Source organism: Perna viridis, chromosome 13 (genome assembly GCF_037379345.1).
Source record: "Perna viridis isolate PV_CMFRI_1.1 ecotype Kerala chromosome 13, ASM3737934v1, whole genome shotgun sequence".
In the NCBI taxonomy this organism is placed as follows: Eukaryota; Metazoa; Mollusca; class Bivalvia; order Mytilida; family Mytilidae; genus Perna; species Perna viridis.
In genome coordinates this window covers 9,542,192-9,565,520 of record NC_142457.1, presented here as the reverse complement: position 1 = coordinate 9,565,520, position 23,329 = coordinate 9,542,192, and the positions used below count along the sequence as shown (strand labels likewise).

Below are 23,329 nucleotides of genomic sequence, written 5' to 3'. Positions count from 1 at the left end.
AATATAACCTAAATTTAAGTGTTAATATCAAAAGTGGGCAACATTCATTTGCTCTTTTTATTGTTAATTACAGTTTCTATGAGGCCTACTGAAGGATTTGGGATCTCCTATATAGCATGAAATAATTCTGACTGGTTATAGTGGAAAATACTGGGAGGGGGAGATTTTCTCGTACTTTTTCTAACTTTTTTTCACCTAATAATAATAAGTACTAATATCTTCAGTGGACTATTTCCTAATACCCAATACAGTTTCTATGGGCATACAGAAGGATTTGCAATAAAAATAATTGGGACTAAGAAATGCAAGAATCACACATTATAAGCCTCTGTCTTGTTTTTAGGCATGCAGATTAAAATGCAGAGGATGTTTTAAACTATCGATTCACCTAGAAAATGTACCAAGTTTTTATTTGATGCAGTGTTGGTAATTTACATTTGTTTTAGATTACTTTGTTGTTTGTGTTTACTTTCCCTGTCTTTTAAATATGTTATCTTGGTTAACATACGAAACCTGGTTCCCATGATTTCGGTTTCACAAAAAGTCGTAAGTGTGAAATTGATCGTAAATCATGACAATGCTATTTTAGTTTATGACGTCATTACTTAAGATCAACTTTACACTTACGACTTTTTGTGAAATCGAGATCCGGTTTCCATGATTTCCTTTTTGTATTCATAGAAACCAAAGAGAAACTTGTTCTTAAGATTGAAACCTTGGAGAATTTTAAGAGCCATGTGTTTATTTTTTATGGAACGAAACAGTAATGTTTGTTCGACGATAGCTTTTTTAACTATCATACCCGACACAAATACGATTTGTTGCCTTGGATGTTTCTGCACTGTGCGTCGGCGTCATAAATCTGACCGGGAAGTAGTTTATCGTAAAGTGCCAGAGCTGTTGGATCATACTTAGAACTTTCTTTACTCAGACAGTTTGCATTCAAACTATAATATGATAAAGTTTGTTTGTCAATGAACAATGAACTTTTTAATGGTTAAAAGTGTGATTCATTTTTGTTTTGCTTATATGCATTTATATTCATTCTAAGTAAAATGTTTTATTCTGTTATTATAACATTTTAACAAACTTTAACATATTTATTATTTCAAAACGTGAACAATATAATTTATCTCTTAATTAAAATACACTTACGTTTGCCGATAGTAACATATTTTGAGATAAAGAAACACACATATATGTGAAAAAATATTCAAAAAGGCAGGCATTGAAAATTGAACTGAACAAAATGAATCAAATTAGCATATGCATTCTTACATTTCGGTGTATGCAAATCGCCACCTTAATTCGTTTACGGAATTAAATTTCATTAATTCCCTTTAATGTGTTTTCTTTAAAATTATAAAATAGTTCGTATGTTTGAAATAAGTATAAAATACTCACTAATTTAGTGATTTCATTTTAGTGGTAAAATAATTTGTAGAGCAAGCTGAAAATTTCCACGGATGAGTTGCAGTTAACCCTAATTGGACACTACTCTTGGAAGCCATTATATAACCGTCACTCTCACTACAGGAATTCTCTTCTTCGTCGTGCTTGGCCCCGAGGCTAAATTAGAGATATGCATGTATATAGTCCGTTACATTGTCGACAAAATGAAAAAAAAACATCATTTGTACATTTGCAATTAGCCAATTTAAATTCGCTTATTAACGTTTGATTTGAGATATACATTTTTCCAAGATAGTTAACTCACATGCATAAAAAATACTTTGATCTGCACCTTGAAATGAAAAAATAAAAATGTCACTCATAAACAATAATGACAATTTGTGAATATCTGTGACATCTATGGCAACACCGCCTGCACTAAGTCCAGCGCCCTAGACAATTCGGCCGGCTAGGCTATACATCTATGGCAACACCGCCTGCACAAAGTCCAGCGCCCTAGACCACTCGACCGGCTAGGCTATGTGACATCTATGGCAACACCGTCTGCACGAAGTCCAGCGCCCTATACCACTCGGTCGGCTAGGTTATATGACATCTATGGCAACACCGCCTGCACAAAGTCCAGCGCCCTAGACCACTCGACCGGCTAGGCTATGTGACATCTATGGCAACACCGCCTGCACAAAGTCCAGCGCCCTAGACCACTCGACCGGCTAGGCTATGTGACATCTATGGCAACACCGCCTGCACAAAGTCCAGCGCCCTAGACCACTCGACCGGCTAGGCTATGTGACATCTATGGCAACACCGCCTGCACAAAGTCCAGCGCCCTAGACCACTCGGCTGGCTAGGCTATGTGACATCTATGGCAACACCGCCTGCACAAAGTTCAGCGCCCTAGACCACTCGGCCGGCTAGGCTATGTGACATCTATGGCAACACCGCCTGCACAAAGTCCAGCGCCCAAGACCACTCGGCCAGCTAGGTAATGTGACATCTATGGCAACACCGCCTGCACAAAGTCCAGCGCCCTAGACCACTCGGCCGGCTAGGCTATGTGACATCTATGGCAACACCGCCTGCACTAAGTCAAGCGCCCTATACCACTCGGCCAGCTAGGCTATGTGACATTTGAGGCAACACCGCCTGCACAAAGTCCAGCGCCCTAGACCACTCGGCCGGCTAGTCTATATAAAATAAAGCTTTCGCTGGCCGGGATATATATATATACTGGGAGAATGTTCCAGGTGAAAAGTAGGGTGAGCGTTCTTTGCTTTTCAAGAAACACCCGCCAAGTTGCTCATAAGATGAAGGGAATACTATGAAAGTTGAACAAATCAGTTTTCGTGGTGCAGAAGGGTACAGTGTAACGATCCACGAGTTCATGATGACGACCATAAAACTACTATAGTGATGACTTCAATCGTGTAGCAATAACCTTGTTTCAGAAACCTAATTGTTAGATGTCTAGTGCGATAAAAAAGTGCGTAGTTCCGCCAAGCTCTGGCACAACGTATTAGTTGAGATATGGAAACTCCAATCGCAAGTGCTAAAGGGATGTCACCACAGATGAAAGAGTAATCAAGGGAACCAAGGTTATAGCGGATTTATAAAAAAAATATAATCCAGGATCAAAGACCAGACATGGAAAACAGGCATACACAACAAAGAACATAAAGTTACTAAAATCATACATATAAAGCAACAAAAGCAAATGAGCGACTCGAACTCCACTAAAAACTGGGAGCATGGACCAGGTGCACCGGTAGGGTTAGCGTCCTCTGCTTTTCTGGAAACACTCGCCGAGTTGTTCACAAAGAGTCAATTGAAAGGAAAGTTGATAATACGGAATAAAAAGTCATCGCATTTGTCGTATAGTTTGTTCAATAGTTTTCCTTTACCATCGATGTCTATGTGTTGGTCAAGATATGAGGCTGACTTGGGGTAGATGCGATGTATAAAATCCCCAAAACTAGGATTTATCATTTAATGATAATTCGTCATCTATATGTGAAAACTAAGAAGATTAATGAATCTAGTTTAATGAATGCCGTCTATTTGTTGAAAAATGCGTCCATCACACTGGACAAATACGCTGTCGATTACAAAGTCCAGCATTTTAAAGACATCTTCGGTATATTTGAAATATGTGTAAAACTTCAAAACCAGGAAATTCGAATAACTCTCTCAACCAAACAGACTCCTTCATCTAATTAAAAGGGTTCGGTTTTGAAAGGTTTCACTTTATGATAATCATAATATAGACATACACTTGTAGGCTACACACCTGTGGCCAAGCTCATGTGCTGCTGTTAAAATAATTTGGAATTCAAATTTATCTTCAATAATTGATTGACTTGTCGGACTACAGATTGCTCCAAAATATGCCAAACCTGAAATAGAAAGCGATTTTATTTATTCCAGTCTTTTTATGGAGTGTTGTTTTTTTTTGTTCTTTCCTTTGAATTTATAAACATTTAAAAAGTGATATAGTTCGCATTATGTCCTCAAGAATCTCATAATTGGAGTTTAAATTGATGTATTTACATCCCATTTGTGCACCCAATGTTTTAGTATTGCGTGCAATCCAATTTTATTCTCTTTATATCTAATTTCTATTTAAAATGTGGCTTCTTTCAGTTTTTTCATTGTTTATATTTACGGATAATCAGAACACATTAAAACTTAAATCACTGTTACAACCTAGTTCCACTTTTCTAAATTAAAAATAAGGTATGAAATATTCACAAATTACAACCAAAATCATCTTTATCTATATTTTGTGTATAGTTGCTGATCAATGCATATATTTCAGAAACGTCTTAACTAATTAAAAAAACTCACCAACGACATCTGATGAACCGTTCCTTGTTAAATCGTATCTGAAAAGTTATGCTTCGTTTATTATTTTCGCACCAGATGCACTTGAAAATATTTTTGTTTGTTTATTGACGAACGGATTTACCTAAATCGGTATAACAAGAATTTCAAAATTAAAGACAAAAACAAAACAAAACAAAACAAACACAATAAAACAAACCAACACAAAACAAAAGAACATACACAAAAAAAAGTAAAACAAAAACAAGAATAAAGAATACATTTAGAACATAAAATAACAAATGAAATAAAGAAACAAACTGAAAAGTAACAAAAAAAAATAATAACACATGGTCTGAACAGTGCCTTGATTTCTAATTATTTGAAATGTTTTCTACATCCATAACTCACAAAATGTGGTAGCTATGAATACATGGTACAATAACAGTTGCGATAGATAACTACATGTATATGTATTAGAAAGTAAACATAAAGAACTTTACTTTAGTAGGTTTGTGAGAGTGACTGTGTATAAACACAAACGATACCTCATTACAAAACTTCCGTTTCAATAGAGTTACAAACTGACCTTATTCTTGCATGATGAAAATTCGTCTATTTTTTATATAAAATTTCAATATATTCAACTTTGACCTCTAAAGGATTACACTTGACCCATATCATCGTTGTCAAGGAAATTGATTTTTTGTTATGCATTTGCATAATATCAATTATGTAAGAGGACCAGGGATTATTTTGCATCGAATCGAATAGCCTTTTTTAGTGCAATAATGTAAAACAATTTCGTCTTCAACGCTGTGTGTTATTTTTAAATGAATGTATAAGCGTACCTTAACCGGAGACGAAATTACCATCAAGCAATACTGAACTAGGAGAGTCTAGTTAGATCGTATGTACTATGTTTTGGCGTAGCCAGGAATTTCGAGTGCATTTTCATCTATACATTTAATAAAGAGATTATGTCTCCATTTTTTCACTCGTTTATTATGATATATGAGGACTGTGAAATATATTTGATACAAAAATGCAACGGAAATTATTCATAGAAAAATTATTACATGCATATATATTTATACATACATATGTATTAGATAAGACTGCTTAACAAGTAGAAACAAATCTCATCTATATACATTTATATTACATATAATTTAATATATCGCATATCATACAAGTTATATGATATGGCGAAAGAACATTAAAATGACATGCCATATATCTTCTGCAATGAAAAAAACATACTTCGTAAAGAGCATCGAATGGTCCATCGAAGGTAGCGATGCTGAATTATTGGAAACCCAACCACTAAATTTGTCTAAACCATTAGAGGAATTAATAGAAACACGAGTTGTTGAAGTGTTCTTTATACTTTCTGTCCATGTTGAGTCGGTTTTTGTCTATAAAAAACAAACACAGATACAAAATCAAAAAAACAAAAACAAAAACAAAAACAAAAGACAAAAAAACAAAAACAAAAAACAAAACAAAAATATAATTGCAGAAATAAATTGAAAAATATAAATAAATTCTTTTTCGTATAGTCTGACTCTTTTACATACTTTTGCCAAAAGAAAAATAACAAAAAACAAAATAAAACAAAATACAAAACAAGTTTCATAACTTTTATATCTTAACATAGAACATAGAAGATCGCATTTATGAATTGAATTTGAATAGCAGTGGAAGCGTAATCTAACATATACAGAACCTAGTTTATTTGATTTGTAGTAGGTTAAAAAGCATTAAATTTGAATACAATTAGATCAGAATGTGATACCAGTATCACAATTATCTTCATCTACTAAAACAGTGGTCAGCGTGTAAAATATATGTGCCGTTATACATAAAGTTTCACACAGGGGAGTATATGCACATGTTTCTAAATCGTCAATCTTTTCATTAATTTCATGTTCAAATCTAAAAAAAAATACCTTTTATATGAATAATGTAAAGTGTATGATGTACAATTGTTTCAAAAACTAATCTCTCATCAACAACTTTAGAAGCAAATATCAAGAAAGTTCTAGAATTATACAAGGTGTATAAAGGAAGCATGCTATAATTGACACACTATATCTAGTTTCACATTGAAAACAAAGACTGGAATTAAATTACTTATTACAGAGCTTATATGGGGAAATCTTCCCATTCTATGGTATATGATTGGGGGGCTGGGAAATGGGGAATGACTGGTTGAGGAATGGGCATGGGGGTGGGATAGTGTATGAGGGATGGGTTTTATGAATGGGGAGGATCGTGGAACATATTTTGTAATATTTATTGATTTGAAAAATGGGTTATATCTAATAAAAAATTACAGTGTAAATATAAAAGAATTCAAAAAATAAAATTTTGTTTGATGATGTGCATATTTGATAGAAAATGTGCAAGGGTGATTCTATTGGGGATGGGATTGTTCAATGAATAGGGATTTGGACAATGAAGAATAGGGATATGGATAATGGGAAACAAGTATATGGTATGAGTGGGAAGAATATATCATTTACGAGCTGTATAACCTATTCCATTTTCTTTTCTTACCTTAGATATAACAAGACCGGCAAATAAAACAGATATAGTGTATGTTGATGTTTGAATATTCTTATACACTGCATCCATCTGAAATAAAAATAGACAAAATTTGTCATTTTATTCGTTATAGTGTGTTTAAGCCTATTTACTAATTTAACAGAATAAAATTACATATCTTGTTTTGAAAACGCGATCTATAGAAATTGGAAATATTGTGGTATATCCTGCATTCAATTTCTGAATATAAAATATAAGTAGAAAGGGTAGACAACATTGACCCAAAGTGTTCTATCTACAGGTATATTTACACCAAACCTTTTACAAGAATCGTGTTTTGGATTTCCAAGCACTTAATTTATCTATACCTTTAAACAATGATATCAACATTACTGGTATATTGCAATTGATAAAACACCATTTGAAATAATATAATTACGATTAAAAATGCATTACTCCGTTTACTATGAAGGCATAATACTGTCGAATCGACTGCAATGCATCAGCTTCTTTTTCTGTTGGCGATATTTTTTGACTCAAATCCTGCCAACTGCAAAAAGTGATATAACGTATGTCTAAATTAGTATGTCTAAAGAGCTAACCCAAATTAAGAGAAAAAATACTATATGAAACAGGCTACAAACTAAAACCAACCAACAAAAACAAAATTAAAACTATAACAAATACAAATAAAAAACAAACAAACAGACATAAAAACCCCAAAAAGACGTGTTTTCAAAACATGTAGATTATCCTAGACCTAGGAGTGGGACTGTAATGAGTCTTGTAAATCTCGTTTAAATACAGATTGTTTATTACAGTTCGCTGCAACACTTACCTAATTAAAATATGTAATAGCAGGTGAGACTGAAACAATATTAATCTATCGTTATAAACTGTAAGTATAAGTAATTACCAGTAGAAACACCAATTAAAATACTCTACAGTCAACCAATAAATATATTTGCCGCTTGAAAGATTTGATTTGATGTTGCTTTCAGATGAGGAGGGATTTTTATTGACTGTTTTATACACTTACTATTTATAAACAGAGTAGTCCGTCACCATCAAAATTTCAACATTGTAGTGTCCAGATGCTCTTGTTCGTCTAGTTCTGTTGAAATTCGTCAATGAACTTTCACCTCCTTGTTTAGAATATTAAACATAAATGATTGTATACTGTTTTTAAAAAAATAACTCAGTGAGCACGTTCAAATACTCAACGTAGAGTATGCGTAGAGGCAAAGACATGTTGTTTTAGTCTGTTTCAAAAATGAGTTTCAGTAGAAAAATGGGCATTTACTCAAAATTATAATGCAGCGGAACTCAATGTAAATACTCATCTTTCGTCTTATATATTTTGTAACTACTACGTTCCAACAAAAAATACTGTTGTATCTAGCAACACTATTTTGTATCGGTTTTACATTTTGACCACTACGCAGATCAAACTGATATAGTTTTTTTCTTGTATACCTTAAGCTTAGGGTTTCTGGTCCAATCGGGTATCAGTAAGAGAGCTACAGAAATAAGAATCGTGTTTAGATCAAAGCGTTTTAGAAAACTTATAATAAGTCTTATAAAGTAGGTGTAGTAATGAACTGTTTATCACGTGTTACTTTAATTCGTGGATACTAATTTCTGTGGATTAGGGAAGAAATGCAAGTTTGCAGATTCTTGAATTCGTGGTGTTAAGATTTTCAGTATACATCTTTTTCCGATTGGAACCAAATTTCGTGGTTTCACCTACTTACCAAAACCAGAAATATTGGTACCCCACTAACAATAGTACTTCACTGCACATCTAAAGTGTTGACCAAATCATCCACAACCAACCCAAATGATCGAAATCAAATAATATTGCTAGACAGCTTCCAGATTGTAGAATATATGAATAATATGATATGAAATGAAGTTTATTTTGTACTCTTGCAAAATTTGATTTGATTGTTTATTTTTTCTTATGTGGAATATTTTTTTAATTATAACCGAAATTCATATGATACCAAACCAAATACGGCTTTCATGAAAGGGCGTATCTTAATTTTGACTGATATCGATTAAAAAATCAATTGAAATGTTTTCAATTTTTATTCACGTCTTTGCTCGCTTAACCAACGTTGGAATCGTTTATGCTTTTTTCATAAGATGAAGCGTAAATACCTAAAAGCTAGTTACTTTGCATACAAATGTAACCTGGTCAAAAACGTAAAACAATCCTCAAATAAACCAAAAAAGAAATACCCATAATCAGTCACTATATCGTTTATATTTACTTACTGTATAACATATTCTCATCTTTATCATTTGCTGTTGGTAAGATGTTATCTTTTCTAACGTAAAATTTATGTGTTCCAGATTCTAATGAAAAGGTTCCAAGTTCTTGTGACTGAAGGGTGTACCAACCATTCATACCTCGAAAACTTCCTATCTGATAATTATAATAACAAGATGATGTTAAATTTGTATCAATGATCATTAAAGATTTGCTAAGGATTCATAGCCTCTATTCAGAAAAGTTATACATGCAAACATCACTACACTAGCATACACAAGAAGAATGGGTCTATTTCCTTATTGTAATTTTTTTAAAAATTAAAACCATTCTAAATTCAAGGATAGAAAATTATTGTGTTAATAAAATAGTTATAATGACGTTAAACCTCAAACCTGCTGTGCATAATTAAATATATCAATATAATTCAGTGCTTGCGTCATAAAGATGAATGGCAACCCAATTTCAAAATTTATGGTATTTACGATACCATTAATAGTCCAAGATTGGAGACGTGTCATCGGTCATTACGTCATATTCAGTACATGTATTTGTTTTAAGAATTGTCCAGCTACCTATGTACCTATCCTTTAAGAATCATCATGTTGGCAAAGAATATTTGCGGGTTCTTTGCAGTATAAACAAATCCCATTTGGTAAAACAAACCAATTTTGGCAACTTCTAATCTCTTTTGTAGTTATTCCTATATATATGTTTGTTATTTTCTGAAATCTGGACATACACATAATACTATAAGCGTATTACGTGATAAATTTTGTGTGTTATATCAAAAGAATATATTCGCAAATATGAATGTTGGCGGTGATAAAAAAGTAAATAGCTCATAGTGTAAAAAAAACATATTTTGCGAGTGCTATTTTACGCGCTTATCTGTGCACCGCCAAAATAGCCAAAATAGTACAACGCAAATCTTAATTCGTCTACAGTAGTCATGGAAATGAATATAGACAAATATACTCACCATTTGAGGTTTTGCGTTTCCTAATCTTTGTACGGCAAAAGACGATCCATATATTTTATCTTGATAAAACATCGTAATCTAATAGAAATGAATCGATTGAAACATTTAATACATACAGTTTTTTTTTCATTTATCATTAAAGTTCAATTGTTTGAAGTATTAAAATAGCTAAAAAGAACAAAAAGTTCAGCCTAATCTTGTTTAAAAGATTAGTGTTTGGCTGCGTATAGAGTTTGATCCTGATCAGCATATAACGACTCTACCGCTATAAGGATCTATAAACAATATTTAAAATTTGTATTGATTCTTTATTATAAGCTACTACTACGAAACTACGCAGACTTTTTGTATCGCGCTAGAACTCTAACAAATAGGCTTCTGGAACAGGTTATTTTGCTACAAGATTGAAGTCATCACTACAGAAGTTTTATGGCCGTTATCATGGATCGTTATGGTGTATCCATCAGCATCATGAAAACTGATTTATTCAACGGGTCATAGTTTTCCTTTCCTTGTTTGTCTACCCCGGACTTGACTTTTTATGAGCAACTCGGCGGGTGTTTCTAGAAAAGCAGAGGACGCTTACCCTAACGGTGTACCTGGTCCATGCTCCCAGTTTTTAGAGGAGTCCGAGTTGCTCACTTGCTTTTGTTACTTTGTATGTATGATTTTAGTTACTTTATGTTCTTTGTTGTGTATGTCTGTTTTTCATGTCTTGTCTTTGTCCCTGGATTGCGTTCTTTTGATTACCGCTATAACCTTGGTTCCCTTGATTACTCTTTATATATGAAATTAACACATCACATATCATTGAATCTTGAATGACGACCACCACAGAGGCGGAATAACTTTATTCAACCAGCCTTCGTTTTAGTTAAAATAACTATTTACTAACAACAATAGCATGAATATAGATGCGATACGTATTCGGTATTGCTTGAAGTTCCTTGCAATAATGTCAAATAACAGTTTCATTATACACTTCCTGAAACGTGTAACGTTCCCAATCCTAAACACACGAAGCACACGATACCCGAAAGCCACATGAACCGTTGCACGAAGCACGATACACGAATGATCGTGTCGGCCGAAAGTATTCATCTCAGTTATTGGTATATTTCGGAATCTAACTTGCAAAACGAAACTAATAATAAATTATGGTATATAGTGTACTACTGTTCTGTTCGTCGTATTTACATGATTGCTAACATCTTACATGTAGTTTTACATTAATGTGTCTTATGCTTTAATGAACACATTCGATATATACAATGTCCATATATGTTTTGATATAAAATCACGTTTATTTTCATAATACATCGTAGGTTGCGGAAACATTTCATTTTCATTGGTCTTTGATTATGAAAATGTTGCAATTTCATACCATTGAAGTAAAATTCAAAAATATTCAGTTAGTAAAGTTTTTTTACCATAAAAATATTGCATTGTTGATATAAAAATGTCTATTTTTATTATACATGATACATTGCAAAAACATTTTCATTGGTCTGGGAGTTTAAAAATAATAAAATTTCTTAAAATTGGGGTAATTTATGCTCATCTTTAAGATAACAAAGTATTTTTAGCTCGTACAAAACCATCTAATTGCTCTGAATATGAATAGAGAGTTGTTTTTATGTGTAAAAAGTCCACATTTGTTGAATATGGATCATTGGGAACACATTTCTTCATTCCAGGAGAAAAAAAATATCAAAATTTCAAAACAGTATCTGCAAAACATACGTATACCTTATTTTGAAGAAATTTAACCATTTTATGTTATGCGATACCATCTTATTTGTTTTAAAAAAAGTAACTGTTGCAGTTTGGCTATGAAAAATGTATATCTGATTATACATGGTACATTGCGAAAACATTTTCACTGGTCTGGGTGCATGAATAAATTACAATTTCATAAAATGAGTAATATATATTCAATTCGTAGATAACAAAGTATTTTTGATTTATCTAATCATCTAATTGTTCTGAATACATGTATGGAAAGGAAGTAAATTGCATGTGAAAAAGTCCATATTTCTTGTATATGGACTATTAGGAACACATTTTCTACATTCCAAAAGAATAAAAATACCAAAATTTGATATAGTATTGGTAAAAAATACTTTATGTGTATATAATTTGCTATTTTAACTAATGCGATACCATCGTATTTGTCTAAAAACGAAAATATTGAATTGTTGATTTGACAAATGTCCATTTTTTATTAAACATGGTACACTGCGACGACATTTTCATTGGTCTGGATATATGAACATATTGCAATTTCATGAAATGGGGGTAAAATATACTCAATTATTATATAAAAGGGTATTTTTGACTTATGCGATACCAAATCATTGCTCTGAAGAAAAAAAAGAAAGTAGTTTGCATGTGAAAAAATATCCATATTTATTGTATATGCATGGATCATTGGGAACACGTTTTCTTCATTCAAGAAGAATAAAAGCGTGAATATTTGATAAAGTATTGGTAAAAAATACTTTATTTTGAAATAATAAAGTTATTTTAACTAATACCATATTATTTTTCTAAAAAAGAAAACACTGCATTGTTTATATGAAAAATGTCCATTTTTTATTAAACATGGTACAGTGCAAAAACATTTTCACTGATCTGGGAGTATGAAAATATTGAAATTTCATGAAATTGAGGTAAAATATACTCCATTCGCAGATTCTAGAGTATTTTTACTTAGTTGATACCATATCATAGCTCTGAATATGAAAAGAAAGTTATTTCTACGTGAAAATGCCCATATTTGTTGTGTATGATCATTGGGAACACATTTTTTTGTGATAGAAGAATAAAAATATCAAAACTTCAAAATGCATTGGTATAACATGCTATATTTTGAAGTAATTTAGCTATCTTATGTAATGCTATACCATCTTACAATATATTTGTCTAAAACAGAACATATTGCATTGTTGATATGATTAATATCCAATTTTATGATGCATGGTAAATTGCGAAAAAAAATTGCACTGGTCTGGGAGTATGAAAATGTTAAAATTTAAAAACATTGGGGTAATATATACTCATTTTTTATTGTCAAAAGACAAACAAACAGCTAAAGTTTGGAAAACTTTACCCCGACAATTCCGGAAAGCTCTTCAAATTTTTGCAGTATTTCAATAAATGAAGCACGCTAAAATGGGAATGTCACACGTTTCAAGGGGTGTAGTGTTGAAACAGATAATTATGTTAAAAACATATGAGTATATTACAAATGACGTACGATCTGTACCAACCTCATTATCTTTCACTGTACTATATTCCAATCGACCATTTTCTAGAACAATTATCGGAACAGTTGTGTTAATACCGTCATTTCGCACTAAATGTAATGTGATTGGATCTCCGTCTAGTTGGAAGGTTAATTCTATGTAGCTTGGTTCTGCGTACATGTCAAGACCTGAGTGCTTTGGTAATTTAATCTTTATTTCTAGTTCCTCTTTTTAGATGAAATAGAAAAGGTAATACATATAGTGTGGAACTGTTTTGTTATTTTGATATTATTACTTGATATCAAATTTATCTTCAGTACCCGTGGTAAATGTGAGAAAAAATGTGTTGAGTAGTCACGATATAGTACTGTCACCTATTTGAACGGGCTACTTCTGTGATGTAAAAAATATTTGTTATAGATTTATTTGGACTTGACTATTGATCGGATTAGTGTATGATAATTTTGTTGTTACCCTTATTCAAGAGATAAAAGTCTCTGATGTTTCGTTTGATTATCTACAGACAGACAGACATACAAACAACCAGACAGATCTCTGCTGTGTAATGTTTTTGAATTGAAATAAGTAAGAGTAATCAAGGGAACCAAGGTTATAGCGGTAATCAAAAGAATGTAATTCAGGGACAAAGACCAGACATGGAAAACAGACATACACAACAAAGAACATAAAGTAACTAAAATCATACATACAAAGTAACAAAAGTGAATGAGCAACTCGGACTCCACTAAAAACTGGGAGCATGGACCAGGTGCACCGGTAGGGTAAGCGTCCTCTGCTTTTCTAGAAACACCCGCGGAGTTGCTCATAAAAAGTCAAGTCCGGGGTAGACAAACGAGGAAAGGAAAGCTATGACTAAAACATGATATCTACGTACACGTTTAATATGTTGTGGAAAAACTTATCATTTTAACAGAAATATTTCCAATGTTTTAAGATAAATAAATGAGAAAAAAATGGCACTTTTCATTAAGTCTTCTGATTAGAAATGGCAGCAAATTTATGTAGGAAAGTATGAAATAAATGCATATATAATACATCCATTAATTTCCTGTCGTCTTACCCGGCGAGTACTTAAAACCTGCCGCTTTTGGAATTGTCTGTTTTCATCTGTCACAATAATAGGGGAAAAAGGGAAGTCATGAAGCTCAGTAGTGAAACAAAATCATTCTTTTTTTTCTAAATACCAATATAATATTTTGATGCATGAAATCTGTCACAAATTCTAGAATAGTTTTAGAACAAAAGACATGTCGTAAAATTGACGCTACGTCCAATTTCCCTCTTTTGGAAAATTGTAAGAGAGGGGTCGTTTTCTCTTGAGTTTCCAACCATTAACGCCTATGCAAATTGTATTTCCGCCACAGTGCAAACAAGCTTTTCATACTTTTAATTCAGGTTAAAAAAAAACTGAAAACAAATAGCACGACAAAAGCGCGTGGTCCTAATGTCATATTAGACCTGTCATAACAAATACTTAAACTAAATGCAGAAGAAATGTTAAACAATTTACATTATATACAGGAAACTCAAGTGACAGGATTTTATACATACGACAATGCATAAAAATGAAAATACATTTTGCATACAAACTTGTGATCTCCAACACATGCATTAACATTGTACATTTACACATATTAGAGATATTTTTTTGGAAAGACAAAAAAGTCGTGACAGAAGTTTTCGTTTTAGATAGGACAATTCTTAATCATTTCATTAGGTAAATAAACAAAATGAGACCTGTGTGTTTTTGTGTCATGGGGTTTTTGTTCACGGGAGTAATAGAAATTTAAGCAGCAAGAAATCTCTTTTACAGAGTATTTTATATATTCAAATACAAATTTCAATAATAAAAATATATTGTTCGGATACTATTAGATGTGAACTGTGCATAGCCCTGTTGATATCAAATTGCACCAACCGGAACAATATTAGGATTTTCCACTGTATACTTCTATTTCCCATACTCTGTTAAAAAACATTATACACCGTTGTGTTTCCAATAAAGATGGTACACCTAGATACAAATATATAGTTCTGAGTAGATATTCCTTATACTTTGTAAGAGGAAATTCCAAGTCATCTTCCAAATATACAGAAGAAGATGTTAACAAAATGCTGGAATTTTTAATCGACAACATATTTGCCAAGTGTGATGGACGGGTTTTTCAACAAGCGGTCGGCACTCCAATGGGAACAAATTGTGCTCCTTTACTTTCTGTCCTATTCCTTCGCTCGTATGAGGCTGATCTGATCCTAAAGAAAAATATCGTTTAGTCAGGTCCTTCAATCTCAGTTTCCGCTATATAGATGACGTATTATCTTTAAACAATTCTGACTTTGGGAATTTGATACATCGCATCTACCCAAAAGAACTTGAGATAAAGGCTATTACAGACAGAGTGAAGTCAGCCTCATTTCTTGACCTACACTTAGAAATCGATGGTAAAGGAAAACTATTGATCAATCTGGACGACAAACATGATGACTTTTCTTTTATCTGTGGCAACATCCCTTCAGCACCTGCGTATGGAATGTTCATATCACAACTCATACAGTATGCCAGAGCTTGCCGCAACTACGCAGATTTTTTATATCGGGATTGCATTCTCACAAATAAGCTTCTAGAACAGGGTTATGTTGCTAAAAGATTGAAGTCATCACTACAGAAGATTTATGGTCGTCATCATGAACTCGTGGATCGTTACGGTGTATCCATCTGCGCCATGAAAACTGATTTGTTCAACGTGTCATAGTTTTCCTTAACTTTTTCGTCTACCACGGAATTGACTTTTTATGAGCAACTCGGCGGGTGTTTCTAGAAAAGCAGAGAACACTAACCCTACCGCTGCCCCTGGTCTATGCTTCCAGTTTTTAGTGAAGTCCGACTTGCTCATTTGCTTTTGTTACTTTGTATGTATGATTTTAATTACTTTATGTTCTTTGTTGTGTATGTCTGTTTTCCATGTATAGTCTTTGTTCCTGGATTACATTCCTTTGATAACCGCTATAACCTTGGTTCCCTTGTTTATAACTGAAAATATAATTACAATCAGAAAAAAGTATTTAATCTTACAAAAATACCTGTTGGTGAATAATTTGAATGGTCGCCGAGTTTCAACCTCGCAGATGTCACTGTAATCCACACCAATGCAATTAAAATACGTGTGCCCATTATTTTAAATTGATAGAATTGTGATTTGGAAAAAAAGTAACAACAAAACAAAATTGACAAACAAGAATGTTTCAGTGTTCAGTTCTTGCAACGTATCCATCTATTATAGTTCACATTCGGAATTCCTTTATACGATATATAAATATCACTTGTCAAAGTAGATTATGACGCCTAACAAGGTGTGGCTGTTTCATTTAAGCATTGTTTTTAGTATATTCCAATCTAAATATCATGCGTGCAAAATCGAATGAAAAGTGAAACTACGCAAAAATCTCATCAGAAGGCATGATCACAATAACATATATACTAGATATCTGATATTTACAGCTAAGTCAATGTTCAGTTACACTAAAAAAAAGGATATCTCCCGGCATATTTTGTGAACATGTAAGTCTAAATGTTATAAATATTAATATGCCGGCTTAATAGGGAAACAAATACTGCTGGGGTTAGTTGAGAAGTCTAATAATTTCATCCAAAAGTACTTAGAGGTAAAACCAAATGCGTGAAGTTTCGCCTTCTGCATGAGGTTTAGGCAGAACAAGGTAAATATATGATATATACACTTTGAATATGTTAACTCCCTATCCTATTTGAACGTAAGTTTCCACTTGAACAAATTATTATTTAAAATTTGTATCCGGAAACTTACTGTGTGTCATGTATCATCAGGGGTCACACAGGCGCTTTGATTATAAGATCATACGGTGAGAATGTTTTATGTTAAAGAAGAAGATGCCTAAAGAGTTTTTTCCATTTTCAAGAACATGTACATTTAGGAAAAAACTGTGATGATTGTTTTATTGTCATGTTTATATTCCAATTAAAATATTGAATAAAACAATGTTCTGTTAAGACTCCTGGCGTCGATTTAAAAAAATCGTAAGTGTAAAGTTGATCGTAAGTAATGATGTCACAACCTAAAATAGCATTGTGACGTCATAATTTACGATCAATTTCACACTTACCACTTTTTGTGAAACCGACGCCTGTACACCAACACATAATTTGGAATTATAACTATGTCGATGTCCGATGTAACTTAACAAACGTTTTTGTTTTTACAAACCGCCCAACTTTAATTTGATGAGTTTCCGTAATCATATGTAGAAATCAATGCATCGTATTAATACATAAAGAGGGTGTTACTAAATATAAGTAATGAAATACGTGATGCAGTAAGTATCAAACTGTGTTATATGAGACATACAGTATATTCATCTACATAAAGAAATTATGGACGAGGTTCATTTAATTATATAATGAAAATATCATATTGAATAGTCAGATCTTGAATTCTACGGTAGAAGTTAAGTTCATAGGTTTAAAAATTGAAAAAAAAGTTTAAGAAAACAATGATTAGAACAACGAACATGGTATTCATTGTCCGGGGAGGAAAACTACAAATACAGACAAGACATGTAAATAATACACATAAACTAAAGATATACACCCAGAAACTGATTTTAAAAAAGCAACCCGTACTAAGCAAGCAAACAAACACCTAAAGAAAGAAAAACGAAAACAAAAACAACAAAATAAAAATATCAGGACGGACGGGTGTATGTAAAATCAAACAACCATCATAAGTCAATGTTGCCTTTCATCGGATTTCACTGCACTTCTCTATTTTGCAACAAATTATTCACCAAGGCCTACAAATATGATGTGAACTGCACGAACAACTCATGTTTTAGAAAATTTTGGGGATTTTAAAGAGTAATCAAGGGAACCAAGAGTATAGCGGTAATCAAAAGAATATAATCCAGGGACAAAGACCAGACATGGAAAACAGACACACACAACAAAGAACATAAAGTAGCTAAAATCATACATATAAAGTAACAAAAGTAAATGAGCAACTCGGACTCCACTAAAAACTGGGAGCATGGACCAGGTGCACCGGTAGGGTAAGTGTCCTCTGCTTTTCTAGAAACACCCGCCGAGTTGCTCATAAAAAGTCAAGTCCGGGGTAGACAAACGAGGAAAGGTAAACTATGACCCGTAAACTATGATGCTGATGGATGCATCATAACGATCCACGAGTTCATGATGACGACCATAAAACTTGACTTCAATCTTGTAGCAACATAACCCTATTCCAGAAGCCTACTTGTTAGAGTTCTAGCGCGATACAAAAAGTCTGCGTAGTTTCGGCAAGCTCTGGGATAACGTATGAGTTGTGATATGCACACTCCATACGCAGGAGCCGAAGGGATGTTGCCACAGATGAAAGGAAATTTGACAATTTTGAATGAAAAGTCATCACGTTTGTCGTAAAGTTTGGTCAATAGTTTTCCTTTACCATCGATTTCTAAGTGTAGGTCAAGATATGAGACTGACCTCACATTGTCTGTAGTATCCTTTATCTCAAATTATTTTGGGTATATGCGATGTATCAAATCCCCGAAATTAGGATTGTTTAAAGATAATACGTCATCTATATAGCGAAAACTGAGATTGAAGGATCTAGCCAAACGATATCCTTTCTTTCTGATCAAATCAGCTATAAAGTCAGCCTCATAAGAGTGAAGAAATAGGTCAGCAAGTAAAGGAGCACAATTTCTTCCCATTGGAATGCCGACCGTTTGTTGAAAAACACGTCCACCACACTGGACAAATATGTTGTCGATTAAAAATGCCAGCATTTTGTAAACATCTTCCTCTGTATATTTGGAAGGTGATTTGGAATTATCTCTTACATAGGATGAGGAATCTCTACCAAGAACTATATATTTGTATCTAGGTGTACCATAAGATTTGGAAAAACAACGATGTATAATGTTTTTAAGTCGGGATTTTAACTGAGTGTGGAGAATAGAAGTATACAGTATTGAAAAATCATAGGTTTTAATGCTATTATATTTAGGTAATAGTCTTGAACTGATTGTCTCCAAAAGATCTTTCGAATTTTTCAGGATCCACATTGAATTAATACCACTACAGAAGTAATAAGTGTTGTGGTAGGACTGTAAACCCTCTTTGACAGTTGTGAGTATAGAAGTTAAAAGTTTTGAAAGAGGTTTGGTGGTACATTTTGCAGATCTAGCTATGAAACGTTGTTTGTATGGATTCTTGTGAAGTTTAGGAATCCAGAACATAGACGGTAAATCACAATCATCTTCCTTGGTAGAGAGACCAAAAGAGGATAGCACAGATTTATGGTTTCCACAATCTCCTCTTCGGAGAGATTGGTAGCAGTATAGGTCTTATCACTGCTATTATTTTCTACGTCAACCTCTGATAATAAACATTTGATATAAAACGTTTTGCAGACAAAAACAATTTTGTTTTGGGCTTTGTCTAAAAATGTAGGTTACCCATGTTAAAATATTCATTGTTTTTAACAAAACGTTTGAACAGATTCAATAACATTCTATACTTTGTGACTTTAATATGGACATTTGGAATATATTTTTTTCTATTAATGCTGAGAAAGTCTACAAGTATGAACAAATATTCTAAATTGATTTTGGTAAAACTCTAGTATAAGGCCAATTTCTTCTAATCTCCTGCCGGTCCCTGTTTTAAATTTCTGACCTGTTTTATATGGTCCGACATGGATTTTTGTCTCTACTTAGGACATTCGCACTTCCATTAGTTTCTTAATATTGGTTGTTCAACAGACAATTACATTTCAAATGAATAAACCCATAAATGGATGTATTTCTTTATAATTGGGGATCCAAACGGCAAAAATGTGAATAAAAGTACTATAAAACAAGGTTATGGTTACACATCGTCGTTGAACTCTATAAAGAGTAATCAAGGGAACCAAAGTTATAGCGGTAATGAAAAGAACGCAATCCAGGGACAAAGACCAGACATGGAAAACAGGCACACACAACAAAATACATAAAGTAACTAAAATCATACATACAAAGTAACAAAAGTAAATGAGCAACTCGGGTTCCACTAAAAACTGGGAGCATGGACCAGGTGCACCGGTAAGGTAAGCGTCCTCTGCTCTTATAGAAACACCCACCGAGTTGCTCATAAAAATGCAAGTTCGGGGTAGACAAACGAGGAAAGGAAAACCATGACTCATTGAATAAATCAGTTTTCATGGTGCTGATGGATACACCATAACGATCCACGAGTTCATGATGACGACCATAAAACTTCTGTAGTGATGACTTCAATCTTGTAGCAACATAACCCTATTCCAGAAGCCTATTTGTTAGAGTTCTAGCGCGATACAAAAATATATAAACTTATCATATACTGTAAAACAAACATATACCAAGTTCATTTAAAGTACAGTAATACCTGTCTAAACCGAAATCTGAATAAAGCGAAAACGTTCATAATTTCCTTTCCTCTTTCGTCTACCCCCGAATTGACTTTTTAGAAACAACTAGGTGGCTTTCTAGAAAATCAGAGGAAGCTTACCTTACCGGTGCACCTGACCCATACTCTCAGTTTCCAGTGGAGTCCGAGTTGCTCATTTGCTTTTGTTACTTCGTATGTATGTTTGTAACTTCATGATTTTTGTTGTGTATGTCTGTTTCCCATGTCTGGTCTTTGTTCCTAGATTACATTCTTGTGATTACCACTATAACCTAGGTTCTCTTGATTATTCTTTTTAAAACAGAAATATAATACAATATAATATAAATGTAATACTGTTTAACCACAACAGAAAACACTGCATTTTGATACTATTGATATTGATATCAAAGGTCAATCAAATTTCGGTATTATTATTCCGATGATAGCCAAATATTTCCCAAACATTTCACTTGTGTAAGACTTTGCTAATCAGTGATTTCCCTGCAACTAGCGGAATAAACTGAGTATCGATAATAAAGTACCTCTCTATCTTAGAATCGGACAAAATGTTTATAGGGTGTGGCACTTGAAGGAAAAAAAACGCAGACATTTTATTGCATGAATTAAGTATTTATATCTAACAACCTCCAAAATAATAATCAGTGTATGTAAAATTTACCTTTTTAAGATATTAATTGGTCAAATTGAGTTGAAATGCACCATGGAAAAATGGCGAGAATATGTTCCTACAAATTTTCCCCACTCAAATAGTATCTACGTTACAGATGCTTCAGGGTGAATTTAAATAGCTTTTCTGTTATTTTCTTGATGTCCTTGAGGTAAAAACACCAACTTGAGAATTATGTTGTGCCAACCATTGCCTGACATAGAATGATACATAAGTACATGTTTTTGAATTAAAAATAAATATGTATATGGGCAAAATGTTTTAGATTGTACATAATGTACTTATTAAAACAAATATCAGTATATTGCATTTCTCTCAGGTAATACACAACTTTATATTAATGTTTACATGAATTGTCTCCAATTTTCAAAAGTTATCTTTCATTTCAGAAGATGTGACATATTCCCATCGTTCTAATGTTCATATCTCAAATATTTATAATTTGTACACGCCAAAAAAACAAGAAAACAAAAACAAAAACAAAAACAAACAAAAAAAAAAGTTCTTATGCGATCACACATAATTAGTTAATGTGTTCTTGTTAATGATATTCACAGCTTTGGTCTTGTGTTAAATTATTACATATACTTTGCATATCAATCGACTGATCGCACATTTGAGACATGAAACGTCAGCGCGCTTCATTGAAAATGTGCTATGCTCAACGTTTTTACACGACGATGAAACATCAAAATGAAACATTCTATCCTTACAAGTACATGCATAAAATGTCATCCATTCATAGTCGTCATCATGAAATCGTGGATCATTACCTATTATCTTTCTGCACCAGGAAAACTGATTTATTCAACGTGTCACAGATTTCCTTTCCTCTTTCGCCTACCCTGGACTTTTTATGAGCAACTCTGCGGTTGATTATAGAAAAGCAGAGGACGCTTACCGTATCGGTGCACCTGGTCCATGCTCACAGTTTCTCAGTTACATTTGTTACTTTGTATGTATGATTTTAGTTACTTCATGTTCTTTGTTGTGTATGTCTGTTTTCCAAGTCTGCTTTTTGTCTCTGGATTACATTCGTTTGACTTCCGCTACAATATTGGTTTCCTTGAATACTCTTTTTCAAAAGAAAAGAAAGAAAAAAAAGTCAAATTTACAAAAATTGAAAGTGAAATATTGGCATCCTTAACCGATCAAACTTAGATATATTCATGATATTGTTTTAAAATAAAACAATAATAAAAAATAAACCATATTTACAACCAAACAAAATGTTAATATAGAAACTTACATGTGTTAAATTTTAAACCATTGAAAAAAATACGAGCTCGAGATGATATATAACAATGAGAACACAATAAAAATAAGAAGACAGGGAAGTAAGTACATGTATGCCAGCAAAACAGGTAATCAATTGGTCAAGTAAACTCTGTCCCTAAATATTTGAGGCACAACATGATAAGAGCGAATATATCCTTAGGTGAATGGTACAACTTACAAGTAAATTATTAGGTGTAAGCTTTTGTAAGAATCAAGCAAAATGCGAAAAACCATAAACCGATGTTTTCTTTCGTTATCATTAAGAAGATTGTTTTTATTCATGCATGTAAAAATGAGATAATCACGTTTATTTCTTATCATCTAATTCAAAAGTAGTTTGTCAGTTTGTCAGCAAGTTGTTACAATTTCGAGATAGAAATTATCGAGGTTGTATATGAAATTGGTTCTTTGCAAGGGTTGTTGATTTTATTCACTTTGATTTTGCTTATTTTAAGGGGAGACTAACGTAACTAAAAATACAAACAGAGGGATACAGAAAGGACCAGGACTATCCTACGAAATATGATAAACAAAGACAAAAAAAGCATCATTTGTTCGGTGGACAACACCATGAATCACCTATATCATAGGCATTGTTTGAATGGTCTGC

The 23,329-nt window shown here is 32.9% G+C and overlaps 1 protein-coding gene across 3 annotated transcripts in view; it reads right to left on the bottom strand.

Moving 5' to 3' along the window:
- The window catches only part of LOC148599488 (uncharacterized), a 28,842-nt gene extending 12,223 nt beyond the window's left edge, over positions 1-16,619 (bottom strand). For all 3 annotated transcript variants that reach the window (XR_015917824.1, XM_088557888.1, XM_088557889.1), the window contains exons 1-12: positions 16,391-16,619; positions 13,313-13,515; positions 10,041-10,118; positions 9,064-9,214; positions 7,823-7,928; positions 7,240-7,333; positions 6,796-6,873; positions 5,497-5,651; positions 4,258-4,295; positions 3,701-3,806; positions 1,405-1,569; positions 803-947 (exon numbers count right to left, since the gene is read on the bottom strand). Coding sequence is in view for 2 of the 3 variants with exons in the window: in XM_088557888.1 (XP_088414014.1) it covers positions 803-947; positions 1,405-1,569; positions 3,701-3,806; positions 4,258-4,295; positions 5,497-5,651; positions 6,796-6,873; positions 7,240-7,333; positions 7,823-7,928; positions 9,064-9,214; positions 10,041-10,118; positions 13,313-13,515; positions 16,391-16,481 (1,410 nt within the window). In the remaining variant the exon portion in view is untranslated. The remainder of the gene's footprint in view (positions 1-802; positions 948-1,404; positions 1,570-3,700; positions 3,807-4,257; positions 4,296-5,496; positions 5,652-6,795; positions 6,874-7,239; positions 7,334-7,822; positions 7,929-9,063; positions 9,215-10,040; positions 10,119-13,312; positions 13,516-16,390) is intronic.
- Positions 16,620-23,329: the final 6,710 nt, after the last annotated feature.